The 20,318-nt window shown below is 45.4% G+C and overlaps 1 protein-coding gene across 4 annotated transcripts in view; it reads left to right on the top strand.

The window, feature by feature from the left end:
* Positions 1 to 20,318, top strand: part of mtmr4 (myotubularin related protein 4) — a 68,856-nt gene that overhangs the window by 23,589 nt on the left and 24,949 nt on the right. For 2 of the 4 annotated variants that reach the window (XM_079507112.1, XM_079507113.1), the window contains exons 3-6: positions 8,267 to 8,356; positions 14,192 to 14,308; positions 15,438 to 15,467; positions 18,437 to 18,519. In XM_079507112.1, coding sequence (XP_079363238.1) covers positions 8,267 to 8,356; positions 14,192 to 14,308; positions 15,438 to 15,467; positions 18,437 to 18,519 — 320 coding nt within the window. Of the gene's footprint in view, positions 1 to 8,266; positions 8,357 to 14,191; positions 14,309 to 15,437; positions 15,468 to 18,395; positions 18,520 to 20,318 lie in introns of those variants that run through there. The other 2 variants (XM_079507114.1, XM_079507115.1) reach the window with 2 other exon arrangements.

The following is a 20,318-nucleotide window of genomic DNA, read 5'->3' as shown; positions in this document are numbered from 1 at the left end:
ACTTAACCGTAGCACTTGTCCTATAGCCTCAACGACCTTACAGGCGTATGCAAAGGCTCTGGTTACAAAATCGTGGGCTAAAAATTATAGGGGAAAAAAAGGATTTTAGCGATTGCATTTTATATCATTAAAAATGACCTAAAGACGTGTCCACACGTCCTCCTGGGTCTCCTATTGGTGTAATTATGAACACGTGTAGACACGTCCTGGGCATAATAAGTGTTAAGTAAATGTTGGTATCCTGGTAGATAAGAACAGCACAGTGTTATCAGAGGCATTACACGTGTCATATCCTATAGGGCTTTCTGATGTTGCCTCCAGAATTGGCCAAAAGACGGTGGCTTAGCAGGCAACGTTTTACTCTTAACTTAAAAATAGGACGGTCCTTGGCTTCCTGCTGTTTAATGCTGCCTATTTTAACAGGCAGCATTTGTTCCCATTAAGATAGACAGAGCCTCCAACTCTGAAAACTGAAAAGGATGCTGTTGTATCCATGGCAACCTAACTCTTATTGAGGACCGTGTCATTGTCTCTTCCCTCTTATCTGATGTATCATCACTGTACCCGCTCTATCTCTCAAACACTCCAATCTTGTCCCTTTAGTCCTGTATAGTGGTCAATATAATGGAGAGGGGGGTGGTCTCATATTCATGTTTTCACAAAACTGATTTGTTTTCGGCAAATTATAAAACTAAATAGCCTTGTTACTGCCAAATGGACATTATTTCAGTTTTGTCCAATTATCAGTTACTGTACAGCAGTGGTTCTCAAAGTGGGGTTCCGGGGACCCCCAGGGGTCCTTGAGGGAGTTCCAGGGGGTCCCCAGCTAAATGATAGATTGGAACCACATGGACCCTTATTTGTCTGTAACTCTGAGTGTGTTAGGGTCCATTTGGTTCCATTTGTACACATTGTGAAAATTGTTAAATTAACATTGATTTTACAATATAAATTGGGGTCCCAGAAATGCCAAACTGCGGGTTGTTTAAATGAAAATGGTTGTGAATCACTGCTGGAGCCGTAAAAATCTTCTCTTATGGCATATTGTGCTTTCAAATGGGGGTCCATAGGCTAATTAGTGTCAATTTGGGGGTCCTTGAGATGAAAAAGTTTGAGAAACTGCTGTACAGTACACTCAAATATTGAACAAGTTAACAAGCACTTGATTGATGCAGGAAGGAGTCTGTCTGGTCCATCATTTTTGGTTGCTTGCTGGCTAAAGGTGGGGGGAGGGTGTGGAGGCTTTGAGCAGTGACGAGGCAAAAACACTGTCAGGCTCAGGACATGCTGTTCTCCATCTTTCTAGCTCAGAAAAAACACTGCATTTTCTTTTCCTTTTTTTTTAGTCTGTCAAAGCTGTGGTAATTTGATTGGATCTGATTGGGGACAGCATGTCATGGACTACCCCTCTCACAACGCGTGCGCGCACACACACACACACACACACACACACACACACACACACACACACACACACACACACACACACACACACACACACAAGAACATGTTGTTGTTAGTAGTGTTTGTGTTTGTGTAACCTGGCAGCAGAGATTCTGTGTCGTGTGGCACAAAGTTGTATCTATTCAGAAGTGCATTTGGAATGGCCTTCCTACAAGACAGAGTGCCACTTATTACTCAATGTCTTCCCTTTGAATTTAGGGTTTCTTCCTGGAGGCTGAAACCTTGACAGTCAAACGTGCCAATGAAAAAAAAAACTGATAGTGTCAATCACAATATCACCCCCCTTTATCATACAACAACAGCTGTTCAGCTCAGGTGGATCACCAGGCAAACCAGGCATACTTAACGGACTGTTGGGAATGTCCACTAAAAAAACAACATTTTGACAAATACTGTACGCTTTTTTTGAAAGAATTCTTCCTCCTTATATAATAACTAGAAAAAGTGCCCTTCTGGGCACAGGTCTCCACCAGGAGGATGGGAGTCTGTGTGATGTTTAGCTGTGTGTGTGTGTGTGTGTGTGTGTGTGTGCGTGTGTGTGTGTGTGAGTGTGTGAGAGACGCGGCTTGGCCTGTTGTAGCGCCACCATGAGGCTGAGTTGAAAATGTTCACGTGGCATTTCTTCCTCGGCCTAGTGGGAATGTGCGTGCACAATTTCACAGAAATCACACGATGTGTTCATGATTTGCAGCATTTTGTTTGAAACCGAGCACTCCTGCGAACTTTGGAAGCCAATCTTAGCCAATCAGGATGGAGTCTGAGAAATCTGAAAGACCCGTTTCGTTGAATGGCTCTAGAGAGACTGTGTACCAATTTGCGTGATGTTTGGACAAAATCTGTAGGTGTACTGTCCAAAAACGTGTTTTGCACAAAGCGCCCTCCTGGTGGCGCTATAACAGGCCGTTCTGGAATTTTTTGGGGCAGAGGTTCATCGTTGGCATCCAGGGAGTATGTGTGCAAAATTGGGCATCGACCGAGTTAACGGTGCCGGAGATTAGCTGTACACGGACGGACGGACGGACGGACGGACGGACGGAGTGCAAAACATACTCTCTCCCCATGCCTTCGGCCTGGTGGAGACAATAATACCTGATGATGATGATCATGTTTTAGGTTGGAAAAGAATCGCGGCACTCCATCTTTATAATTTGATCCAACAACATGCAACATAGTTTCCTAGTGCCTAACCCTGCCATCTCTTCAGTGTGGTGATGGGTTTATAGTAGGGATGGGCAATTACATGGTCATCATATCTGTATCGGACAAGAGACAATGCAATATTGGTATCCAACCGATATCAAAATATCCGGCTTGAGCCAATATTTTATTTTATAAAAATGATGTTGGAAAAATAAAAAAGCCTGAAAAAGTATTTTGTGATGATGAAAGCTGCAGATTCTATCAGTGTTTTCTGGGGAAGCTTTCAAAAGGGTCAACAAGTTGGATTTTTTTTTTAATAAAAATACTACATTCATTCAAGCTGTTTATGCTGGGATGTGGGCCAACATTTCAACGGTGCATCCCTAGTTTTGTAATATAGAGGCATTGCTTTTTCAAATTCATTGTTTATAAGCAGAATGGAGGAAAAAAAATGTTTTGTTTTTATACTGAATGAGATTATATCAACATCTGTTTAAGGCCATAAGAGCAATTAATTATATCGGATATCGATATCGGCCAGAAATGTCATATCGCCCATCCCTAGTTTATACTAGAACAGTATATTGAGCCTGTATTCCCTTCACGGTACACTGTGTGCTAAGAGTGAATGCCAGTTCAGTTCCCTTTCCGGTAACTGGCATCACATCTCTGGGAGGGTGCTGCTTACTACCATTAACTTGGTACATAATTCATGGCTTCTGTCTGGTACATCCCAACAAATCTTATTCCCCAAGCATAGCAAATGAACCTATTCTTCAATTAAAGGCTGTCCTTCCAGACAGTTGCCCAGCAACACGGTGAACGAGATCCACCTGCTGTATAATAACCTGACTCGTCCAGGTGGTCTCTTGACTGATGCCCGTGGTCCTATATTAACCCCATCTAGGCTCACCAGAAAGTGGAAAGATTACTGACGCAAGGCTGTCTAATCATTCAATCCCACATCGGCTGACTTAGGTCAGAGCTCATATTGACACTTTAAGAAGTTTGTATGAGATTGCACGGCAATAGAGGGACTTGAGACAGATTAACAACCGAAGATGGAGGTTTACAAGCGATGCCGGAGTACTGACTTGGAAGCAAAAAGTGTTGTTCGTTTACAAGGAGAAATGTGATGTATCACAACAAGGACGCCTTGTGGAGTGTTTGGCAGCTGCATTGGCCCTGCTATGGATCAGTTGGAATATTGTCTGTTAACTTGTCACATTCACCTCGTCATTCCCCGTCATCTCTTGAGGGTTCCTGGACCTGCAGTGCTTCAATCAAAACACAATGTCAGCTTGAACATTAGCAGGAGGACATGGAGCCTTTCATCAATCGTGATGAACAGCAGTGTTTCCCCCTAGCCAGAAGCTGATAGTGTGGCACTGCAGCGCAACGTGCATGCGTCGGTCGGGCCCGTATCGGACCCGCGCACATGTTTTTGTCTTTTTGAGTGGTGCTAGCCACTCCTATACGCAGCAATATGTGCCCCTCTGTATGTCTGTCTAAGCACGGAAATACAGTTTTTTCACCACCAAGTGTCACTGTTGCGCAGCCTAACACACACGCGTACAGTACAAGTACAGTACAGCACCACTCAGTTCAGACGCGTGTGATTTATTTGGGCCTATTCACGGCCGCCGACTAAAAATCTTACTGTGGGGGGCTGGTCATGATTGTGTGGGGGGCCCTCCACACTAATGCATATAGGGGAAACACTGTGATGATGGCTCTCCGAGACTCCTATAAACTAAATTAAGTGTTACATCTTCACTCATCATGCAGCTGTGATGCAAGTGATGCTCCCTTCCCCTTTAGTGGGATTCAGATTTAGCCCATTCAAACACAGCTTTGTTTGATACAGCTTGTTCTAAACATCCAGAGAGGACAAAAACATCAGAAGATGCTCTACTCAACCATGTACCAAGTAAAGACGTTGTCTTCCTTTCCATTCCACACCAACGTTTTTTTGTTAATTGTGTTGCCTATTTGTATTGCTTCTCCCCGGGTTCAACCGATGCTTTGCCACTAGTATCAATGTTGTAATTAATAGTATAGTGCAATTATTCTAGTTAATTGACTCAATCCTGAACATAGTTGACTATACTTTAAAAGTGTTTGAATAGGGAATGGTAATGGTTTTAAACTACTTACTTATCCTCGAATTCATGGCTCTTGGTTCTTTTCTCTATTTTTATTTTTTATCATCCTCCTCTCACCATGACAAAGATGATAGCCAAAGATACAGCCTGTAAGTTCTCCTGTCATCTGACTCATCTCCCAGTTGACAGTTTTGAAATCAGTCCGGTTGAGTTGGGTGGCAGCATGGTGAGGAGGGGCTGTTATTCTTGAGTTGGGTGGCAGCATGGTGAGGAGGGGCTGTTATTCTTGAGTTGGGTGGCAGCATGGTGAGGAGGGGCTGTTATTCTGTTGAGTTGGGTGGCAGCATGGTGAGGAGGGGCTGTTATTCATCAGTCCGGTTGAGCTGGGTGGCAGCATGGTGAGGAGGGGCTGTTATTCTTGAGTTGGGTGGCAGCATGGTGAGGAGGGGCTGTTATTCTTGAGTTGGGTGGCAGCATGGTGAGGAGGGGCTGTTATTCATCAGTCCGGTTGAGTTGGGTGGCAGCATGGTGAGGAGGGGCTGTTATTCATCAGTCCGGTTGAGTTGGGTGGCAGCATGGTGAGGAGGGGCTGTTATTCTTGGTCCGGTTGAGTTGGGTGGCAGCATGGTGAGGAGGGGCTGTTATTCTTGAGTTGGGTGGCAGCATGGTGAGGAGGGGCTGTTATTCTTGAGTTGGGTGGCAGCATGGTGAGGAGGGGCTGTTATTCTGGTTGAGTTGGGTGGCAGCATGGTGAGGAGGGGCTGTTATTCCGGTTGAGTTGGGTGGCAGCATGGTGAGGAGGGGCTGTTATTCTGTTGAGTTGGGTGGCGGCATGGTGAGGAGGGGCTGTTATTCCGGTTGAGTTGGGTGGCAGCATGGTGAGGAGGGGCTGTTATTCTGGTTGAGTTGGGTGGCAGCATGGTGAGGAGGGGCTGTTATTCCGGTTGAGTTGGGTGGCAGCATGGTGAGGAGGGGCTGTTATTCCGGTTGAGTTGGGTGGCAGCATGGTGAGGAGGGGCTGTTATTCCGGTTGAGTTGGGTGGCAGCATGGTGAGGAGGGGCTGTTATTCTGTTGAGTTGGGTGGCGGCATGGTGAGGAGGGGCTGTTATTCCGGTTGAGTTGGGTGGCAGCATGGTGAGGAGGGGCTGTTATTCTGAGTTGGGTGGCGGCATGGTGAGGAGGGGCTGTTATTCCGGTTGAGTTGGGTGGCAGCATGGTGAGGAGGGGCTGTTATTCTGAGTTGGGTGGCAGCATGGTGAGGAGGGGCTGTTATTCTGAGTTGGGTGGCAGCATGGTGAGGAGGGGCTGTTATTCCGGTTGAGTTGGGTGGCAGCATGGTGAGGAGGGGCTGTTATTCTGAGTTGGGTGGCAGCATGGTGAGGAGGGGCTGTTATTCTGTTGAGTTGGGTGGCAGCATGGTGAGGAGGGTGTTGAGTTGGGTGGCAGCATGGTGAGGAGGGGGTTGAGTTGGGTGGCAGCATGGTGAGGAGGGGGTTGAGTTGGGTGGCAGCATGGTGAGGAGGGGTTGAGTTGGGTGGCAGCATGGTGAGGAGGGGCTGTTATTCTTGGCACACTGTCTCCGTTTCCTCCCATTCTGCCCAGTGGGCCGTGCGCTTGTCATATGGTTAAATCACTGGCTTAAACCACGAGGACAACAGATGTAATGTCTGCTCACATGGCAGGGGGTCTGTATGATTAGCCATCAGGGGGGCTTCCCCGGGGCCGCCATTGCTTTCATTGTGTGCAGTGCACTTTGCGTTTGTCCTCCTAGCCTATAAGGAACTGTTATTTGATTGTGTTTTTTCTATATGATATAGTATTAGTCAGTACTAGCATCCAGAACCAAGACAAAGTCCATTGTTCAAATCAAATTTATTAAAACTACTACAGCACCTTTTCAGTGCTAACGATGCGTCCCAGATTTTCTTTGCCAGGGTGCCCGTCTAGTCTGTCTGTGGAGCACAAAGCTCCCTAAGACTCAAGTGTTTGATTGGAGGCCCTGCAAGATGGAGATGACCATCTGCTGCAGAGACACCCACAGTGGAGAGAGTGAGAAGAGGAATAACGGTCTATATGCAATTATGCACACAGAATAACTCTTCCTTCCCTACTTCCTTACCGATGATACTAATTAAGGCTCTGTTCCATTTTGTGTACAGTGGTTTTCAAACCTTTTTAATTTCAAGGACCCCCATTACTCTGATAGTGTACAAATGGAACCAAGCACTCTCAGAGTTGCACACCCGTATGGGGCCATTTGGAACCCACTCAAGAACACTTTGGTGTAGCAGAGTGTTTCCAGTGAGCCAACAATAGCAGCACCCTGACTGTTTGACCAGAATGGAACAGAGCCTTCATTAGTATCATCGGTAATGCAATGAGAAAACAATCCCTTGTTGTTCCTCCTTGATTTAGGTGCCTAGCTTACAATCTATACCTCGTTGTAAAGATGACTAATCAATGATTAAAATTATACCATGATAAAATACAATACCAATTGGTATAATGGACCAAAGTTACGTTTCCGAACCTTTGTTGCTGAGTTTATATAAACAGAAGTACAGGCCTTCCTGTATTTCTAAAGCCACAATTTCTGACTTGGCCACCATGTTGTCTGAGACTGCAGCTGTTGGCATCGTGTGCAGAGTCAATGTTTGACCTACGTCATAACTGATGGCCTGGACCCAAGCAACCCAGTCTACCAAATGCAATTGCTGCATCTCTCTCCAGCATTAAGTAAAAAAAGTTAAATATATCCCTTTTAATCCCATTTAATGCAGTGTCAAACATTTGTTACATTGAGCTTTCTATAAAAAAGCCATTTCTGCTTCCATTATTGGCAAATAAGCCAACAGTCTCTCACTTTGTCTGTGAACAGAGTTCAGAATTTGAGATATTTCATTGTCAATAATTAAGCTGCTAAATGATGCAAGGGAACATGCCCTAGTATGTGATCGTTTCTTGGATCAGAAGCCAAGTAGTGTAATGAATAATGCTAAATTCAGCAATATTTTAGAGCGTAGAGAGTAATTTGTCAGATGTTTTAGCAATGACCACAAAGGTACTCATGTCCTGTGGTTTCAAATTGCATTGAATAAACTGGCTGTACCTGTACTTGGAGAGATTTGTCCTCCATGTGCCCATATACTAATGTATTTCCTCTTGTTCCTTGTCATCGTGGCTTTGGCATTTTCTAAGAGGAGATGAAGTTCGCACACCGGTCTTGAGGTCCAAACTATTATTTCATGAAGAGAGAATACAACCTTTCGACCCCTTCGTGTCTGTCCGTCAGGAGTCAATCATCAGATTTTGTAGACTAAATCTACAGTTGATTTAGTCGACTAAAATGTATTTTGACTGGCCTTGATGCCGATGATTTTAAACTTGCTGAAAATAGCCGATCTACAAGCTCACAACGCGTCGCGCTGCGACGAGCTTGTAGATCTGCTATTTTCAGCATGCAACCAACCAACAAGTGTAAAATCACTTATACTGGATATCTTGTCCAGAAGTCGACAAAATCAACACTAAGTCCCTCTGTTGTTGTGTGTTGCAGGGTGAAGAGGGGCCTCCCAGTCTGGAGTACATCAAGGCCAAAGACCTGTTCCCCCAGAAGGAGCTGGTGAAGGAAGACGACAGCCTTCAGGTAATATTAGACTTCTGGCCAATCACAGCACGTCGTTTCCGGGACTTTCGTTTACATTGCCAAAGCAAGTGCCGCTGGGAAAGAGGGAGTCACGCCTCTGATTGGCCTACCGAACGTCCCCTTCCGTTACGTACACGGAAGCTTCCGCTATGCTTCGCAAGGAATCTCGGGAAAGCTTGTTGCCTTCCCTCGAGATACAGATCCCCCAGAGCCGGAAGAGGTGTCTACCTTCATACGTATGTCTATGACTACTACTAGTAGAAGGTAGTGGGGCTCCCACACGGTAGAGGGACAGGCAAGCGGGCTGCCCTGCTATGATTGGTTGTAGGTCTAACCAATAGAGCAGGGGTGCCCGCACTTTTTTGACTTGAGAGCTACTTTCAAAATGACCACCTCAACAAGATCAGCACCCACCCCAAAAAATATTATCCCATTGCTGATAATAGTACCCGAAAGGGGCTTTGGAATAGTGGTGATGACGTTATACATACTAAGAAAAACACACTCGGTATGTGTGTGTATATATATATATATATATATATATATATATATATATATATATATATATATATATATATATATACTGTCTACTTCCGTCTACTTTTTTTTGATTTGGTCACCAAAATTTGGTGCCCAAAATGCGGAAGTGCAAATGAGCGGGTCCGCCTGCAGTCCCTCCTCTGACCAGTAGAGCCGAGTGCTTCAACGTTGGAGAGCCTCACTGGGGGCTTGATCTGTCCCCTCCCTCTCTCTCTCTCGGTTGTTATATCTCCCTTCTCTCGCTCTCATTCATTCACACATCGATTCACATTCTCTTGCTGCCTTTTGTCATGATGTTTTTTATGTAATGCGTTCAATGAGTTCATGTCTCATAGCCGGAAAACGAGTAACCCTGCATAATGGTTCTTATATGCGCACACACACACACACACACACACACACACACACACACACACACACACACATGGTGGCTGTACGTACGTGCTGATCTACACCCCCCCCCCCATATACTGTACGTATATGTACAGCACACATGGTTCTGTGTGCGTAGGCTGCTTGGCTCGGAAGCCAAGGCTCAACTTATCTAACTTACATAGCATTTTATTTAGCACTATAAACCCTATTGTGCTGAATATAAGACTTTGTTTTTTTTCCCTAATTGAAATATCCTAAAAAACGGGGTCATATTATAATCAGGGACTAGACTAGTTGATATTCAATGTTCTTTTTCCACAAATGAGTCTTGAAAAATTGGGTTCGTCTTAACATCAGAGTCATGTTATATTCAGCACATTACGGCATGCATAGTTTCATTATATAGACATTCCACTGTTCTTAGCTTATGTATGATTCATGATGACTATTTCTATGTATATGATGTATTACCATGTTTTTGTTTGTGCTTACTGTAAATCGCTCTGGATTAAGAGCGTCTGCTAAATGCCTAAATTGTAAATTGTAGTCACGGCTCACTCACAAACCAAGTGCGAACGTATTACCTGACACTTTTCTCTTTGACCCCCCCCCCCCCCCCCCCCCCCCCCCCCTCTCAGGCTGTGTATAGGGGAAGCGTGATACTATGTCTTCCATATATCCTCCGTTGAGCTATAGCTGCTGCCCAGTGACTCATCATCCACTTACGTTGGAAACACACAGCTTGTTTAGTGCAGCTCCAAGGCTGCGTGACGTCGCTAACCGTGACCCTGCTAAACAACACGTTGTAGATCATTCCACACAGTGGAGCGAGCAGGGCAGGCAGCACACACACACTAGGAGCACACGCTCTCTCTCTCTCTCTCTCTCTCTCTCTCTCTCTCTCTCTCTCTCTCTCTCTCTCGTGCACAGTAAACTGAACACACAGCTGGTACACGCTGTTCTTTCCCTCAGTCACGTTCTGACGCTTCATGTTGGCAATCGAGGTGAAATTGAAAGGGAAATTGCCTCCTCACCCCTATTATTTACTCGCTATGACAGATTGAAGATAATAATGGACAATCGACCCCCCCCCCCCCCCACACACACACACACACACACACACGACTGAGACAATATTATGTCAACCCAACAGCTGGGATGCACACACAGATTAGACACACCAACGGACCGACATGCGGAAACGATGGTCGGACATGCGGTCGAACATGCGCTGCTCCCGTGCTTGCAGTTAGGGTTAGGTTAGGATTTGAGGTAGGTTGTCGGGCTAATTTCAGTCGGACCAATAGTATGTCTAACCGGTAACCACATTATAACCTCTTTATCAGTCACGACATTAGGTTGGGTTGGTGTAGTTTCAGTTGGCCCATGACAGTTATTACATAATTGCGACTACTATGAAAACCCGTCAGTCACGCCTCGTGACACGCTCCATATCTGAAGATCACGACGCTGACCTCATCAGTTCCTGTGTAGCCATACATGGAGAAGACTGGATCATCACCGAGATCTGCATATATGGAGCCTGCCCGCAACTCTACATCTGACCTCACGGACACCAGATTAATAGTTTAACTCCTGCTTCTTAACTGTGCCGTATTAAGAAGCTCTCGCTTCTCGCCCTCAGGGTGTCTTACTGGTAACATAAGTCTCCATGTGACGTGTTTTGACCTTGTGTGAATTGGCTATTTCCAAGAAATATTAATTTAAATTAAGTATAGCCTAAAAGCCAAACAGAAATGTAATTTGTATTTATATTGACGTTCCAACGTTCAATGACAATTAATCCTACTTCAGTACAAACTGACTTCTGTAATGTGTGTGTGTGTGTGTGTGTGTGTGTGTGTGTGTGTGTGTGTGTGTGTGTGTGTGTGTGTGTGTGTGTGTGTGTGTGTGTGTCTGTGTCTGTGTCTGTGTCTGTGTCTGTGTCTGTGTCTGTGTCTGTGTCTGTGTCTGTGTCTGTGACTAGTTGGCTGTCCATTTCCCTTTAGCTAGTCCTTGCTAAAGGACAGACTTTGAGAGGTAGCACTATGATGTCTGTTTAAAGCCACAGTAGTTGGCTCCAGGTGCCACATCTTGAATGTAGTAATGAGAATCGTGATCTCAACTCTCGTGGAGGAAAATTGAGATTCACAATCGAGTGAGAATCGTGCAGCACTACCTCTGTGGTCCTGCTCGCCTGCCGGCGTCGTCGTGCAGGACCTCCTTCCTCTCTCCATGACTCAGCAGCTTGCATGCTAATGCACAACGGGCTAGTAGTACTAGAGCAATATGTGGTCTCCAGGCAACAATGTAGCGCACAGAGCTTATCAGGAATCTAATGACTAGGCCCTGTCACATGTTTGTTGTCCCCAATGTGAGTACAGTCATCGCGGACCGTGTCTGGACAGGCGGCCATTTAGAAGTTATGGTTGAAAGCAACTGAGTCGTAGGGTGTAAAGAGAGTAGCCCTACTCAAAGAATACATTCATAGTCCGGATTTCGGTGAAGAAAAGACCACCGAAAACTACAACATGACATCACGCCACGGTGGTCGCCGCTCACACAACACATCTCTCCGTTTTTACTAACCACCGGTTCGGTGGTCAGCTTCACCGAAAACTAGACTATGAATAGGCCTTAAGTGTACAGCTGTTGTCATGAGTATTCTCACTCATCAACTGACAGAAAGCACAGGCTATTCTAGGCAAACGGAAAGTGATTTCTATCTCTTCCACATAATTTCATCCGATTGAATTCCATTGTTCAACATCCGTCTCATTGAGAAGTTTTACTCTACGGTTTAATGAAAAGAGCAGCACACCCCCTCCCAGTGCTCCCACCCACCCCCAGCTTGCCAGTTGTAATGTAATTCCTCTCAGTGCAGACGTTTGGGAAGCGCTGAATTGTGTTGGCCGAACTGCAGAGGATGCAAACGTCATTGTTATGCGCGAGGTCATGCTGGCCGGTTTGACCGATAAAAGATGCTTCCATTTTTAGATAAATGGAAGCGTCATTAAGAAGAAGTTGGCAGGCGCGGGCAGCTGACTGTGTGTCCCTTTCCACGTGGGTTGGCTTTTGAAGCACTTAATGCCCCTGCTTCGAAACGAGATGAAAAATGTGTTCTATTATCCTCTGATGGGGGACCAATTATCTTAATGCAGGGGTCGCGTTCCAGCGGGAAGCCTGGCTGCGGCTGTAATAAAGCAGGGAGTGCAACTAGGAATGTTAATGGACAGTTTGATAGCGCTCACCGTGACGTCAGCACGCGGGTGAAATCAGCCCTCAGCTGCTTTTGACAGAAATACATGGGGTTGGCCCATGCATCCAGCAAGCCCAACCCAGTAGTCACTTTGAGTGGCACCACACAAAGCCACGGTTGAACGGGTACTGTGTCGGACATTACTGACCGTACCCCAAACCCTAACCTAACCCAGCCCAGACTCTTCTTCAACAAAGATGGCGAAAGCAAACATTCTTTGTTCTTTACTTATACATACAATAGTATGGTACAAAACACTGAAGTCCTTAAACCAGAAACCTAATCTCACAGGAATCCATGGGTGATTGAACTAACCGGCCATGGTCTACTTTAAAACTTTACTTTATCTGCAAAAAAACGAGCCAGGCTACGAGCTGGCTCCTGGAATGCTTTTCCAGACTCTAGTAACTTCATGTAAAAAAAATAAAATAGGGAAAAACCTTGCCCAGTAGGGGAGGGGTAAGAAAACACTTCCCAGTAAGGGGGGGAGATGGGGAGGGGAAGCCTCGCCATGCAGGGGCGAGTCTTCCCTCCCCATATTTCTGACAGAAGGTGCTGAGGGCTGATTTCACCCAACACTGTGACGCCAGCAGTCATGTATTGTAGACACTCCCTCCTTCTGGCACCACCCTTGATTTCTGCTTGCTCAGTCAGGTTGAGATGACGAGCCCCTCTGCTCACACAACGATCCTTCTAGAATGCCACTGTGTGCTAATTGGACCCCTATACATGCACACTATAAGGGTGGAACATTCAGTCCATGTTCTGTCTACTTAAACCATGACCTTATCTACCATCAGACATCACACACACACACACACACACACACACACACACACACACACACACACACACACACACACACACACACACACACACACACACACACACACACACGTCAGGCTTCATCCCTTCCCCAGCTACAGCGCACATAGCTTGTTAATAATTGTAACCTCAAAGCTAATAGCCTTTCACTGAGGTGAGCAGGGTTGTTAGCTTGGTGATATTCATGAAACATTCATAGGAACAATCATTGGATGAGCTGTGAATGCTTCGGCTTCAGAAATAGCTATATGTTATTCATCTTAATAATAATAATGGTAGTAAAAGTAGTAAAGTATAAATGAACAAGGATAAAGTAAGAAGCAACAGAGAAGATATTGTTGGTGATATTCTGTGGTGGGTCAGCCAGGGTACCTCCACATAATGCAATGTCTCGGGTTCGATTCCCGAACCCGATTTTTCAAAAATAGTAGGTTGTAGCGCGGAGTTGAAAATAATTAAAGTTAAAAGCTACGGTGACAGATGCGTCCTCAGGTCTAAATGGGTTAACTCATTAAGATTCTTATAAATGTCTTCTAAATCCTGACAGTTTTCTGTTGTGATATTACAGCGGTGCTCAAACCTTTTCATGTCAAGCACCCCCATAATTATATGTATTTGGCCGCCGACCCCCATCTCAAACTAGTTTGTTGCAGGGACCGCCCAGAAGCAAAGATTTGCAGGGGGCGAGTAAAGATTTGCTTCTAGTTCATTATTGCTTGTTGGATGTTCACGATTTTTGAATAGCCAAAGTATAAAAGAATACACAGATGTTTTCTCGTAAGTGCCATAAATTGATCGATTCGATTAAAAATTGTGGTTGTCTCGTGTCCTTACAGGTGCCATTCACAGCTCTTCAGGGGGAGGGAGTGGAATATCTTGGCCGTGCCGATGAAGCCGTCATCGCCATCTCCAACTACAGGGTCCACATCAAGTTCAAGGACTCTGTCATCAATGTAAGAGCAACGTGCAAACCCTTTGCTTTTAGCTCAAATGGTACCTGAGAGTGTTACGGTTAATGGCAGCAAAGCTAGAGAGAGGTGGCTATACAGGTATATACAGTACACTTTAATCGGAACACATGGCATCATTTCCATTTCCTCCTATATCCAAATATTCCCACGGGTTAAATGCTGCTAACCAAGCTAAATAGTACTTACTTTGCATAAGGCGAACTCCGTTAAGACATTATCACAGCTTAGTGGGCCAGGGTATCCTATGCCCCTGCTAAGTTGGCATGAAGTTGTTGGTCTAAGCTCATTAGGCAGGAGATTTTTATTTATTTATTTTATTTTACATGGCACCTAGCTCCCACAGGTCCGTCCCGCACTGGCAACATAATCCAGCAGTCTGCTTTTTACTGACGTCAAGCCTCTCTCCTCAAACACAAACAGGCCGTTTGTTTGCATTTACTTGGCAGCATAGTTCCCCCCCAGGCCCTTCTCCCCCAAATCCCTGTCATCTTTTCCAACACAGCTCAACCAAAAATAAATTAGTTAGCCATAAATCCACCATCCATAAATCCGCTGAACACTGTCTGCCACACTTAGTTACACCATGCTGCTCAATGTTGCAACATTTCACCTTGACTGTTTTTTAATAAAAAAAAACTTTTTACAGCAGTTTTAGTTCGGGCCATTGAGTTCAGGAGACAGTAGCGCTTGCATCCCAGAGTAGACTGATATTCTGTCCCGCCTTGACCCCAGCTGTATTCTGTATGAATGTAATTAGGACCCCCGTCTATCCCCCCCATAGTTGGGCTTCTCTAAACTATTTTCTTATTCTTTGCCCCTTCCTTCATCCCAATTCATGTGTGTCTCTATGATTTCACAGTTTTCCTTGATTACAAGTAGCTCACACTGTTGTTGCTGATCTGCTCTGTGTCAGTGATCTTTCATCTGTCAACCTTCTTTAATTGTCTCCCCCATAACTTGTAACACTTCATTTTCCTTTTGTGTTTAATAGTTTTTTTGTTTTTTCATTTCCTCCTGTCTTCCTTGTGTCTTCTCCTTTCTGCTTCCCATCTCTCTCCCTCTCTCTCTCTCTCTCTCTGTGCGTGTGCTCCCTCGTGTCACTATGTTCTAGACCTACCCAGGTGTGGACAATGAGATCTCTGTGAGTACCATGTGTCAAATGCCACCCTCTGCCACAGTCTAGACGCATTCAGTCGCTCAGGCACTCTTCAGGCTGTTCCAGCTTTATTCACTTAAGCCAGAATTTATACTTACTAGTCCTTACCCGTTCTACCTAATATGAGCACCAAATTGTGAAGGTAGCGCGGCGATGTTGCACAGAGAACTGTGACCCATTGAAATGAGTTGCTGCTTCCCAGCATGCATTGCACTGTTGCACTGTGTGAGGCAGTTGCGCGACGACGTTGCACAGAGAACTGTGACCCATTAAAGAGCAACATGTAAGTGGTGTCGTGTTAGGCAGCTCAGCAGCTGACGTGAGGTAGCTGAATTGGTTAGGCAACCAACTGTGGTGTAACGCGACACGCACCCGGATGTTTACCCAGATGTTCTCGACAGCAGACAAACAGCGCCGGCCATTGCTTAGCTCTTTTATAGTAAGATGGTGATGTTGAACGGCAAAAATAGCCGATCTACAAGCTCACAATGGGTAGCATTGTGACGCATTGTGAGCTTGTAGCTCACAATGCGTCACAATGCTACAGCTATTCTTCCAAAAATGAAAATGTTAGGGGCGCCAGGTTGAAAGTGGTTAAGCCACATTACATTGTACCTTAAAATCAATGTTTCTGGTTTTGGTTTTGACAAATATTAGAGATTGAGAATGGAATGGAAGTAATTTGTAATGTAGTAATTTGTATGCCCTCCTTTTATGAGTCCCTCAAAAAAGCTTACTGTTCTGAACTACATGGCATGAAAAGGTTGTTGTGGAAGTCAATGCACGAGTTAGACGAGTTGGCCAAAGATCAAAGCCCAGTCAGGAATTAGATTGAATTGTTTGGAGTGGACCTCTTTAACAATCCGGCCCACAATAGCACTCACAAGACATGCGCATAAATCCACGCACTGGATAATTAATAATTTGCTGTGATTTGATGTGTTGTGGCTTCATCGCGCCTAACAAGAGTTCCAGGGGTGTTGAGCTATGGGGGTAGGAGCCTGTGAGTTCCAGGGGTGTTGAGCTATGGGCAGCTACCCTCCCCAATGAGGGTAGGAGCCTGTGAGTTCCAGGGGTGTTGAGCTATGGGCAGCTACCCTCCCCAATGAGGGTAGGAGCCTGTGGGCAGCTACCCTCCCCAATGAGGGTAGGAGCTAGGACAAATAAAGAGGATGGTGCACGGAGGTGCGGCCCACTCTCCTGCGGGAGGTTTGCACATGCTCAGTGTAAACAGGAACTGCGATGATGGAGTGTTCCAGCAGAGGTGCTAGAGGTGCATGAAAGTTGCTGACCCTGAACTGAAATAATAAAAAGGATATCACAAAAAGAATAGTACAAAGTTGATTTTGTTTTTATTTTAAAAAGTATATCAATTTCATAACAAAAAATGTTGTGTATAACAGACTGAAAGATAAAGGACAAGTACATTTACTAAATGTTAATGTTTTTGTATATTTTCTTTTGTGGATTTTCTATGTTCTTTAATTAGTACATGTGTCAAACTTGTATTTTTGTGAAATGACAAAGAAACATGGATACTGTTCATTCAAGTGCTGTGGATGATATAAAACATTTGAAAAGGGAAGGGTGACTGCTGTTTAATTCTCAACTGTTCTGGATCTCATTATTTACATGAAAGTTATGAGCTTTCTATCTAGCACCTCTGCTGGAACACTCCATCGCAGTTCCTGTTTACACTGAGCATGTGCAAACCTCCCGCAGGAGAGTGGGCCGCACCTCCGTGCACCATCCTCTTTATTTGTTAGCTACCCTCCCCAATGAGGGTAGGAGCCTGTGGGCAGCTACCCTCCCCAATGAGGGGAGGAGCCTGTGGGCAGCTACCCTCCCCAATGAGGGGAGGAGCCTGTGGGCAGCTACCCTCCCCAATGAGGGGAGGAGCCTGTGGGCAGCTACCCTCCCCAATGAGGGGAGGAGCCTGTGGGCAGCTACCCTCCCCAATGAGGGGAGGAGCCTGTGGGCAGCTACCCTCCCCAATGAGGGGAGGAGCCTGTGGGCAGCTACCCTCCCCAATGAGGGGAGGAGCCTGTGGGCAGCTACCCTCCCCAATGAGGGGAGGAGCCTGTGGGCAGCTACCCTCCCCAATGAGGGGAGGAGCCTGTGGGCAGCTACCCTCCCCAATGAGGGGACGAGCCTGTGGGCAGCTACCCTCCCCAATGAGGGGAGGAGCCTGTGGGCAGCTACCCTCCCCAATGAGGGGAGGAGCCTGTGGGCAGCTACCCTCCCCAATGAGGGGAGGAGCCTGTGCTGTCTGTGTGCTCAGCGGCTTGCCTCTTCATCCTGCCTGTCTGTACCAGTGGTGGAAAAAGTATGCAAATGTTTTACTTGAGTAAAAGCATAAATACTCCAATGTAGATGTACTCCGTTACAACAAGTAGAAGTGCCGTATTCAAAATGTACTCAAGTAAAAGTACAAAAGTATATCGGCATCAAAATGTGCTTTAAGTACTGAAAGTAAAAGTAGTATTGCAGAATGTGCCATTTCACAAGTTCAAAATGTGTGCAAAATATTTTGGAAATAGCCGATCTACGAGCTCACAATGCGCCGCATCGCGACGCATTGTGAGCTTGTAGATCGGCTATTTTCAAATGGCCGAAATGTATATAGGGTTGAAGTGGTTTTCTAATCAAAATTAAAATCTCCAAAGTACTGTAACTAGTAACTCAAGTTTTCAAATAATTGTAGTGGAGTTAAAGTAACACATTTTGGCTCCGATATGTAGCGGAGTAGAAGTAAAAGTAATTGGAAATACTCAAGTAAAGTACAAATACCTCAAAATTGTACTTGAGTACAGTACTTGAGTAAAGTGACTTTATGCCACTGGTCTGTATTATTATCAGGGGTTGGTCACTATACTAAAAGATGTCTGCCTCCTTGACAAAAGACTGTCCCAGGCTGACCGGTGAGGTGGTCTGCTCGCTGTCTCCCTCTACAGGTGCCTCTGAGGCTCATCGAGTGCGTGGAGACCAGGGACATGTTCCAGCTTCACATCATCTGCAAGGACTCCAAAGTCGTCAGGTAAGGACAAAGGAGTGCTGCCTGCCTGCCTGATTTTGAAAAATCGAAGAACGACTGACATAGAAACAGCTTTTTCAGAAAACTGTCAGGATGTAGAAGACATTTTTAGAATCTGATCTCGGGTCAAAATGGGTTAAGGCTTCATCCTAAATGTGACTGCAGTGCAAACTAGATGAAAGTACAGGACACACACACACACACACACACACGCGCACACGCACACACAATGTCCAAGCTTCCAGCACAGTTCCCTGTTAATGCATGAATCAATAGTTCCAGGAATAGAGCTTGGTGGTCACAGAGTGTTACATAAACAGCAACAGTAATAATATTAGCAATGGTATTAAAGTTGCCCATCTGCCCTTGCTACTGTTGCAGTGTTGCTTTGCTTTAATACCCCATATCACATTGGCAATGATGAGATCATTGTCAATATCCACGAACAATAACATATGATGTAAAACAGTGGTTTTCAACCTATTTCATAGCCCATTGTTTATTCTGTATTTGAGCCACGGACCACCATTGATGATGACATTTAGTCTCTCAGACCCAAAACTAAAGAATATTTTGTTGTCGTAGGATAAGATTTTGTCCACAATTTCATGCTGTATTGATGTTGTACTATAGGAGAGATAAGGCAGATGTTGATAAGAATGATTTTGCATGCTCTTGTAATTGGGTAGACTTCTTGGAAATAAAGTAGCCTAATGCAGGCGTTTAACAATTTTACTCTTGAGAGCGCAACATGAAACCAAATTTTGGTTTAATTTCACTCTCAAGAGTTAAAGATCTATATGGGTCCATTTGGTTACCAACTCTCCGTCATTTAGCTGGGGATCACCTGGAACCTAATCAAGGACCACTGGTTGAAAACCACTGATGTAAATCTATGACACAAGGCAATGTTCATCTTTATGCATGTTGCGTAACACAACTTGGTAAAAAGCAACAGTGCCAGCGTCTTTGGTAGGTCAGACCAACCCATATCTATGTGCCAAAGTTTCCCCAGCCTGAGCAAGACTCTTAATCCCTGACAGCTCCCACCCCAGAGTGTTCATCTGAGCAGCCATCAGCTTGAGTGAAGGTGCAACTGAATTTCCCATCTGTGGGAGTAACCCAGGTCTCCCCTCCCTCATCAAAAGGACACTGCAGTCCTCATTACTTAACAGCAGCCGTATCAGGGTGGCCTTGGTTCCTCATCAATAAGTTCTCACATTATTATACTTTATTGAAGGCTGGGCGGCCCCTTGCTAATTAATAACAAGAAAATAGTACCATTACCATTGGACTCACATTGTCAATGGACCCCAGAATTCTCCCTCCTAACATAGACATATTTATGGTAGACGGTAGACGCCTCCTTCGGCTCTGGGGCGTCTGTATCTCGAGGGAAGGCAACATGGAGGCAAGCTTTCCCGAGATTCCTTGCGAAGCAAAGCGGAAGCTTGCCAAGCTTCCGGCTACGTAACGGAAGGGGACGTTCGGTAGGCCTCTTTCCCAGCGGCACTTGCTTTTTTCGATGTCCCGGAAAAGACGTGCTGTGATTGGCCAGTAGTCGCTTGAGTGGCAGCGACGCAGCGTGCCTTCAGCACTTCCGCTTGACTTCCTCCCGCTGGAGACGGGTCGCTCCAACCAGAGCCATAGAGTAAGACAGAGTTATGACATTAAGGGGGTTAGAAAACAGCCTGGTCACGTGGTTCATGTAACTTGTTTGTCACTGTAAAGCCTATAGACTCCAATAGAAGTCTATGTAGAAAAGCTGCCATTGGACTGGCCCGTGAAGTGAACGTTTGATG

This window comes from Electrona antarctica (genome assembly GCF_951216825.1).
Source record: "Electrona antarctica genome assembly, chromosome: 8".
In the NCBI taxonomy this organism is placed as follows: Eukaryota; Metazoa; Chordata; class Actinopteri; order Myctophiformes; family Myctophidae; genus Electrona; species Electrona antarctica.
This window is presented reverse-complemented; position numbering and strand designations above follow the sequence as displayed.